We start from the raw sequence: 9151 nt of genomic DNA, 5'->3' as shown, positions 1-9151 counted from the left end.
CCCACCTGTGACCCCTTGGTCCCCTGCCTCTCTGCCCTTGGGTCTCCAGCCACCCTGCTTCTACACTGCTCTCCCTGTGTCCACAGTCCACTGGTTGGCCTCCCCGGGCACCTCCCTTCCAGGCTCACTCTCCTCTCACATACACCAGAACTCTGTCTGCCGTGCAGCTCCTTTGTTTACTTCCAGAGCTTGTGGGCCTGCCCCCAGCCAAACACAACGAAACTCGGCCAGGGAGGGCTAGGCTCCAGGCTCAGGCTGGCCCCTCAGGGACAGGGAATGGCCTCCAAGCCAGGGAGGTAGCTCGAAGGTATGCCGCCCCCCACCCTGGGCTCTTGCTTCAGGTCCTGACAACCCAGGTTTCAGGCCTAGAGGGAAGAAACACAGGATCTGCCCAGAGCTGGGCAAGAATTCTTACTGTTGAAACAGCTTTGGCTAGGAGCCCTGGGAATCGAAGACCCAGCTGGAGAGAGATGGGGGAAATTTTGAGGCCCCCTGGGTGGGAAGCTGAGGCCTAGGCTTTCTTCTGCTGGTCCTCCCTTTCTTCAGCCAGGCAGAACCTGGTCCTGAGCCCTTGGAACAAGGACTCAGGTGCCCAAATTTCCCTACCAGAAGGCTGTATTCCCCTCCCAAGAGCTCATGCCTCGCTCTTCCCCATAGGTTCTAGTGGAAAAGGGAAGTGGGCATTTAGTCTGGGCCAAGCCCCAAGCAGGAATGTGTCTGGCATTGGTCCGTCTAAGGTCAGTAAGGTCAGTGGGGAGGTTACTAATGTATAATTATGTAATTATATACGGTATAATATAAAGGGGAGGAGCTCCAGTTGTTTCTAGAGCTGGGGTGAAGGCGTGGAATGTGTGCCGAACTGGAGGGTAGCAGGTAAGATAAGATCACAGGTAAGATTACGTGAGGAACAGTGGTCAGTGACAGAAAAGAGATGCCCCCATAGGGGAAGAGGAGATCGTGGCAGCCCACGTTCCCCAGTGAGAGGTGGAGGGCCCTTTAAATGGTGACCAGTTGATTCTGTGAGTATGATGTGGGGATGAGAAGGGACAGAGCAGACACTGGTGAATGAAGTGGGGATGACTTTAGAGGAAATGAAATCCCCAGTTTCCCTCCCATTTAAGGGATCCATTTTGGAGGCAACAAACTTGACTAAGGAATGTCAAAAAGGAAACCTAACTCTGTTGCTATGCCTCAGTGGAATAGATGGAGCTCTGGAAGAAAACCAGGAATGGGGTTAGAGGTAGCACTGGCCCTGCTCAGCCTGTGCTCTCTGTCCCATTCTGCTCTGGGCAGCCCGCCTCCCCTCTCTGGGACAGTCATTCTTTGAAGGGTCACTGGGTCCCCTGGGGTAAATAAGAAATCTGCCACAGTTTTAGGCATGGTTTTGTTTTTTATCTCATCAATGTACATTTTAATCTAACAGTCTAAGAGCCTCACACCCATGCCCAAACCCGCTCCCCCTCTTTCCCACCCCTGCCCAACCAGCATCCATCTGCCCCAGGGGCAGAAAGTCATCAAGCACAATGGTAATTCAAGGAGGAGGTGGCACCTGTGCCTCTCCCAAGGCGAGCCCTCCCTGGAGAGTCCAGAGATCGAGAAGGTCCCGGTAAGGAGAGGTGGTGGGCTGAGTTTCATTGGAAGACAAGGCCTCCTGGGTCTCAGTCCCATTCAGAGTCTGTCTCCCTGGGCCTGTCCCCGCCAGTCAGAGCAGCAGAAGGGCAGAGCTCCTCAGACAGGGGGACTTGTGGATAGAAAGAGACCTTCAGCCCAGTTCCCACTCTGAGAGTGAACAAGGCTGTTGAAATCCCCTTTCACGCAGGCTGTGTAGGTGCTCCTGGCTGTAGCTTCCCGACCCCTCTGTGATTCCAGGAGTGCGTGGAGGGGCTCTTGTGACCAGCATCCTGGGATGTATCACCCAGGAAGACAGAGGCCAGTGCTGCTACCTGCAGCCACAAGACTCCACGACCATGTCCTCATACTGCTTATAGACCACGTTGTTGGCGGAGTCAATGAAGAGGATGCTGATGGGACTCAGCCGCGTGGGCACACAGCAGGTGGGTGGCGTGGACTCAGGGTCCATGGAGTTCATCAGGGTCTGGATGACTGCATGGTTCGTGGGCTCCAGGTGGGAGCGCAGGGGGAACTCGCATAGCCCCTCGCAGTGGAAGGCCTCGTACTCCAGGGGCGCGATAATCCAGTCGTCCCAGCCCATGTCCTTGAAGTTGACATGCAGCGCCTTCCGACTGCAGCGGGCCTTGGGGTTCTTGCTGGGCCGCTTGCCCTGACGTGTGGCCAGTGGGGCCCGCCGCTTTCGCCGCTGGCTGAACAGGTACTCGTAGACGGTCTTATCATCTTGGCCAGAGCGGGCCTTAATCTCATTAAAGAACAGGTCCCGTTTCTTGGTGCGGCCAAACACCAGGAACAGGGCCTTCTCATGGACCTGCCGGGCAGCCCGGTCAAAGCCCAGGCCACGGAGGTCCACAGCCCGGCCCCGTTCCCAGGCCTCCAGCTCCAGGCACAGCTGGGCCGAGTTCTTAAAGTTTCGGAAGAGCTTCCAGATGTCGAACACCTCCCAGCCAGATCCATCCAGGCCTGGCATGGAACGCACATCCAGCAAGGCCGCCGGCTGTCGGCCGCTGGGGCAGCTGGACAGCTTCAGCTGGGCAGCTCGCCCACTGCCGGGGGCCACTGGCTTAGCTGTGTCCGAGGGCTTCTTCCGCAAGATCCGCAGCTCGGCCCCTAGTAGCCCATCCTTCTCCAGGGCGCTAATGTCAAACATGTACCTCTGCTTCCTGATCGCAGGACCTCGGTCATCTAGAGAGAACACCCATAAGTCATTCCCTACAACCTCACCAAGGGAGCTGGTCACCTTAAGGCCTCAGGGGAGGACCACAGCTCTTCTCCCCTCGAGAGAACGTTCTTTAACCTCTTCCCCACTCTGACAGAGGGCAAGACCCAAACCACTGGGAGCCTTTTTCAAAGTAAGGGAGCTTCCTATACAGTCAACCAAGTAGGATTGTTGATCTGTAGATGTGGCTGTAGCTGATTGGAGTGATTCTGGGTGTTTGTGTCAATGAGATGCATAGCAGAGGTCCATGAGCCTTAGAACTGCCTTCTCCCTGCCCCTCTCCCATCTGTTATCCAATATGATTTCTCTTTGGTAAGATAGGTGGAATGGGCATTATAATGACCCCTGTTTTTCCAGGGGAGGAACCTGAGGCTCAGAGAAGTTAGTAACTTGCTCATGGTCACCCATCTGGGAAAAAGCAGAGCTGGAACTCCAGCCTAGAACTTTTTACACCGGATCCTGAGCTGCTTCTACTATACCCTGCCTTAAAGAAGATCTTAGTGTTCTTGTTTTACGGATGAGGGACAGAGAGGGGGAGTGACTTGCCTAAAGTCACACAGCAAGTTAACAAAAAAACCTGTCTATAAGCCAATTTTCCTGGCTTCCCAGTATAATGATTTTGTGGTGTATGTTTCTTACCCTGCTGGGTATGTGAATGTGTGTGTGTGTGTGTGTGAATGACAGTTGGTGTGTGTGTGTATGTATGGTTCAGTTCACATGTGAGTATGAAAAGTAATGCATATGTGAGTGACATGTTATATGCATGTATGATTGGGCTTGTGTGAATATTTGAAGGGTATGTATGTATATGTTTCTATATATATGTAAGAAGATTCCTTGTATATATGTAAGGTGTGTGTGCACGTGTGTACATGTGTGTGCGATTCAGCATGTACGTATAAATATAAGGCTGTGTGTGTATATAAGAAGCTCAGTAGTATGTCCGAATCAGCATGCCTTCCTTCCTAAATACCAATTTGCCATTGGGAAACATTCATAATATTGCTCTAGAAGCTAATTAGGCCTTTAAATTCCCCATCTCCCCCCTCCAAGCTCCCTTAGAGCTGGGGGGCACAGGGACTTATTTTATGATTTCCCCAAGGGGTCACAGCTTGCTCTGGCTGGGCAGGCAGCCAGGCCACCTCCCCCAACCTCAGCCAGACCTGCTGCCTCTGTGCCTCCCCCCACCTCTGTCATTCCCCCACTGGCCAGCTCTAATGAGGAGCCTCTTCCTCTCTCTGACCCTTCCCCCACCCTGCCAGCCAAAGTCCCAAGACTCCCAGAACCAGAACGTATGAGCTGCCAGCAACTCTAGCAATCAGGTCCACCTCCCTCTTCACACTTATGGAGAAACTGAGGCCCTAAGAGGGGAAGGGACTTGCTGAGATCACACAGCAAGTTGAGAGGAAAAGCCAAGACAGTGATGTGGGGTGGGCAGAGGGAGAAGTGAAGGGAGCAGATCGTCTCCTGGGTTCATGATAAAAATGATGTGTGTTTAGGACAGGACAAAAAGTTTTCATATTTGAAGGGCTCTCAGAAATCACCCAATCCAACCTCCATAGGGTTGTACTGATGGGGAAACTGAGACCCCAAAGGGAGAAGGGGCTTTCCCAAGGTCACACGATGAGTTAGACCCTAGGTCTGTTGTCCACCCTGCCCCACCTCGTATATCTAGAGGTTGTTCCAGAACTCCACTATGCCTCATTTACTGTCGTCACCTATCCTGTCCCCTCTGCCCCCCAGCCCAAAGGCAAAGTGGGAGAACCATGGGTATCTGAGATTAATTTCTCTCTCTGCCATCTGAGAAAACCTACAACCCTCTGCAGCCTGGAAAGTCTGGCCAATTCACATAAGCACAGAGCATGGCCTGGTAATCAAGAGTCTTAGAGGCTGGTCCCCAACTCTGCCACCAACAGGCAGGTCTTATCTCCTTCCCAGGCTTCAGTAATCCCCTCTGCACCTTGCAGGATTGGCACTTGGTGATCCCCAGGTGCCCTCCAGCTCTGACATGCCAACAGCCTGGGACCTGGAGTGTGTGAGGTAAGTCCCAGATACCACCCAGGCCAGATGCACACACCGTCTCCCACCAGTGCAGTGGCGGGGCTCTGAGAGCCCCCTCCATGCATGCAGATGCCCCTCCCTCTGAGCCGTGCCCCTGCCCCCCCCCGCCCCCTCACCTTGCCCTTTGTCAATAAAGCTGGTGATGGTGTTGGCCAGGCCAGCCTCCAACTTCACGCTGCTGTTGCCTCCCTTTCTGTCAGCCTCGGACAGCATCCTGTACAGCGAGAGCATGTATTCGTGGGGCGTGATTGGGGGCGGGCGGAATGGCTCCTTGGGCTCTCGAGGGGACCCAGGCTCCCTGGCCTTCTTCAGCAGGAAGGGGCTGGGGACAGATCCTGTCTTTGGTGGTGCCTTACCCCCAGGAAGCTGTCCTTTTGGGGTCACAGTCCGCGTTGCAGCCTGCCTTGTCTGGGGAGGGTGTCCTGGCTTGGGTTCAGGGCCACCCGATCTGGGGGGCAGCTTTTTGGGTTCATCCTTCTTGGGCTGTGTCAGGGCTCCTGTCTGCCCGGTGCCCCCCTTTGCCCTGGCATTGGTGGCCCCCCCACCGTAGCTGTGACCCCCCGGCCTGAAGATGTTCTGGGCCAGAGGGGGCCTCTCCTTGGCTTCTGCTTTGGCCAATCCTGGCCTGGCCCCCTGGGGTCTCTGGCCCAAATCAGGGGCACCCAACACAGTGCAGATGAATTCCAGGTCCAGCCAAGCCAGGTGCCAAAGCAAGAAAGTGAGGACTTTGGGGAGTCTCATCCTCTGGACAGCCGCTGAATGACACCAAAGAGAACAGTGGCAGCAGCGGAGGTGCCTCTGGTTTGGCAGGAAAAACCATGAAAAGAGTGGACCCTCAAAAGCAGCGGCAGCAGCAGTAGCAGCAGAAGGAAAGGCTTTCTCCTCAGTCTGAGGCTCTTGAAGTCTGCCGGGTGTGTGTCTGTATCCAGTCCCATAGTGGAAATGCTCTCGTATCCAGACGTGCACCGTCCCCAGTCAGCAGCTGAAAATAACTCGTTCTTGAAAGGAGAAAGCCGACCGCCCCCTTTCTCCTGCACAACTGACTGAGGGCTTGAAGGAGGCTTGTATAAGGCTGAGGGATTTTTCCAAGAAGGAAGAATGGCGTAATGCTGCCTGTGTGCTCCAGTTCTTTTTTTTTTTTTTTTTAAGTTTTGAATCCTTTCCAGTGAAAATACTTACACACACACACACACACACACACACACACACACACACACACACATGCCTGCAGGTGCTCAGAAAAATCTTTTACAAACCTGAACTCAGGAATTGGAAACGGAATTCCAACCCAAACCAATTTAATTACTCTCTGATGTCATGCTGTCTAAACTCATTTAAGTGCGATATATTTATGTGAAAAAAATCACCGCTGCCCTCTGAGGCCATGGCTCATGGGGACTCTTGGCACACAGCCCCGAGGGGGGCTTCTAGGCTTGGGGGGGGGGCCTCTCAGTCCCACGGAGCAGACTCTCGGGTCTTTACCTCCACGTCACGGGGCAGCCCACCCCACCTTCCTGAGGAGAGATGCTGAGGAGTGAACTCAAGGATCTTAAGCCCCAGAAACATGAGGAGTGTGGGTTTTCAGTTAAGTCCTTGGGGTGTTTTTAAAGCAACCTTTGCGTCTAGTCTGGGACCTGATTTGTTGTTGGGGGGTGGGCAGTACAGATGGCAGCATTTACCCACAGTTTCTTTTACTTTATTAAACTTGTGGTGACCCAGAGACAGAAAAGTATCAGTACCCACTACACCCCTCCCCCCAGATGCCGTTGACTGAGCTCAGATTGTTACTTCAGGCTTTGGGGGCGCTGCCACCCTGAGCCTACTCCTTAGATGGAGGCAGATCCAGAGTGTACCTCACTGCCACCCCAGCAAAGACAAACTCAGTTTTGTTGGGAGGGACTGGCTGAGTCCAGAGGTGGCAGCCCCTGCCTGGGGCAGCAGCGGCCCCTTCAGGAGGCTGGAAAAATGATTTCCCACACAGTGCTTTTCTGGTAGTTCTGGAAGAAGTCTCAATTCCAGCTGGACTCGTGGGGGAAAACTGTTCCCTTTACCTGGAATACCCTCCTTTCACTCCCACAATGGGAGGTAGTCCTCCTCATCCTGAGAGCTTCAGCTGAAAATTTACCTCCTCCTTCCCTGGTTAAGAATCCGCCTGCCAATCCAGGGGGCAGGGGTTAGAGCCCTGGTCCGGGAAGATCCCACATGCCGCGGAGTAACTAAGCCTGTGCGCCACAGCTACTGAGACTGCGCTCTAGAGCCCGCGAGCCACAACTACTGAAGCCCACACGCCTAGAGCCCGTGCTCTGCAACAAGAGAAGCCACCGCAAGGAGAAGCCCGCGCACCGCAACGGAGAGTAGCCCCGCTCGCCGCAACTTGAGAAAGCCCACATGCAGCAACGAAGTCCCAAAGCAGTCAAAAAAAAAAAGTTTCACCTCCTCCAGGAAGCCTTCCCAGATCCCCACACAGAGCCAATTACCCCTTCTTGAACGTTTTGCTACAACACTTGTCACACTGTGAGAGGTATAGCAGCAGCAGAAGCAGTCAGGTAGGCTTCCTTCTTAATCCGAGATTCTTTGAGCCTGCCTGATAGAGATCCGTTCCTACTCTAAGGTCACCAGATTGGTTTCCCAGCACAACCTGGCACAGAGTAGAAGCTCAGTAAGCATTTGATGAATGAAAGAAGACGAAACTCACAGCCCGGTTGTCCAGGTGCTCGACCAGCCTTTTCATGGTGATACGTCCAGATTCTTGCTGATCTTCAGAGCACAGCTGCAGAACTTGGCCATTTCAAGCTTCATCTGGTGCCCCTAGGTCAGAAACCCCAGGAGAGCTCCACCTTCCCATCTCAAAGGATCAATACACTACCAGACACTGTTCAGGGGGAGCTTTAAGGAAGAACTGAATTCCTAACTATCCCTCCGGTTGCCCAGATTCACAACACTTGGTTTCCCTTTTGACTTGTCCACTTAAGCAGTCATCTCTGGGGCTCCTTCATCCTCTCCATCCCCACTGCCTCACTGTCTCAGTCCTCCTCACGGCCTGTCCTAATATAATTCCCTTATAACTGGCTTCTAAGCCTCCCGGATCTCTCTGTTCCAATCCTCCCTCTCTCTAAAACCTGCCCATTGAAAAGTGCCAACTCATGTGCCCTCTCCTCCATGAAGCCTTCCCTCATTCACCAGAAAATACACACTCCTGATTTGCCATCACACATTTTCTGTGCCCCTTTCCATTTTGGCAGCTCCAAGATTATCCAGTTCTGCCTCTGCCCCCCTGTCTCCGACACAGTTCATTTCTTCTACTCTGTGTACTTTTTTCATATTTAAAAAATCATAACGTAATTCCTTATAGCAGTAATAATTTATTTACATACCTGTCTCCCCCATGAGATTATGACTAGACGGCACCATATTTATCTTTCAATTATTCCCAGGGCTGGGCACAGGGCCCAGCACATAGCAGGTTCTCAGTGTGTCGTATGGATGAATGAATCTCTAACCGGCCCTCATATACAAAAGCCATCATTTTCTACTTTAAGGTATAGTTACTTACAGACATATCGTGCCTTCCCTGCTGGACTCTGAGTTCCTGAAAGGAAGGGATTCTTGTCTTGCCACGAATTAGGTATTTTGTAAGCCTGAGTGAGTGAATAAATGAAGGGATGAATAAATCAAAAACATCGGGAATTCTCTGGCGGTCCAGTGGGTAAGACTCCACGCTCTCACTGCCAGGGGCCCGGGTTCAATCCCTGGTCAGGGGAACTAAAATCCCACAAGCCGCGTGGCCAAAATAAACAAACAAATGAACAAAAATAAATCAAACAATCAAGATGCCCTTGAACATGGTTTTATAAAGAGTAAGGCTCTTGGAGACAAACAGGCCTGGTTTTGAATTCTAGTTCTGCTATATGGTTTAGTATATTATATTATCTTTGGAAGCCTCTAAACCTTTTTGTAACTCTGAACAGGAATCATGACAGTACCTACCTCACAGGGTGTTTGTGGGGATTCAATTAAATAAATTATAAAAAGTGATTAGCCTGGGCTTCCCTGGTGGCACAGTGGTTAAGAATCCGCCTACCAATGCAGGGGACATGGGTTCGAGTCGTGGTCCGGGAAGATCCCACGTGCCACAGAGCAACTAAGCCAGTGTGCCGCAACTACTGAGCCTGCATGCTGCAACTACTGAAGCCTGCACACCTAGAGCCTGTGCTCTGCAACAAGAGAAGCCATCACAATGAG

At 52.5% G+C, this 9151-nt stretch overlaps 1 protein-coding gene across 2 annotated transcripts; it reads right to left on the bottom strand.

Moving 5' to 3' along the window:
* Positions 1-1370: 1370 nt before the first annotated feature.
* On the bottom strand, positions 1371-8933 carry GDF5 (growth differentiation factor 5). 2 transcript variants are annotated; one of them, XM_027078079.1, is made up of 3 exons: positions 8897-8933; positions 5026-5891; positions 1371-2814 (listed from the first exon to the last, which is right to left on the bottom strand). In XM_027078079.1, the coding sequence occupies exons 2-3, from the start codon at positions 5648-5650 to the stop codon at positions 1940-1942; spliced, it is 1500 nt and encodes a 499-aa protein (XP_026933880.1). In that variant the 5' UTR covers positions 5651-5891; positions 8897-8933; the 3' UTR covers positions 1371-1939. The 2 variants fall into 2 exon arrangements, with proteins under 2 accessions (XP_026933880.1, XP_026933879.1); XM_027078078.1 differs by lacking the exon at positions 8897-8933 and having other exon boundaries at positions 5026-5912.
* Between the last annotated feature and the right edge of the window lie 218 nt (positions 8934-9151).

The sequence above is a fragment of the Aethalodelphis obliquidens genome, unplaced genomic scaffold, assembly GCF_003676395.1.
Source record: "Aethalodelphis obliquidens isolate GAN/ISIS:26980383/991018 unplaced genomic scaffold, ASM367639v1 scaffold42, whole genome shotgun sequence".
In the NCBI taxonomy this organism is placed as follows: Eukaryota; Metazoa; Chordata; class Mammalia; order Artiodactyla; family Delphinidae; genus Aethalodelphis; species Aethalodelphis obliquidens.
Note: the sequence above shows the minus strand (reverse complement) of the source record. Positions and strands in the feature narration are given on the sequence as shown.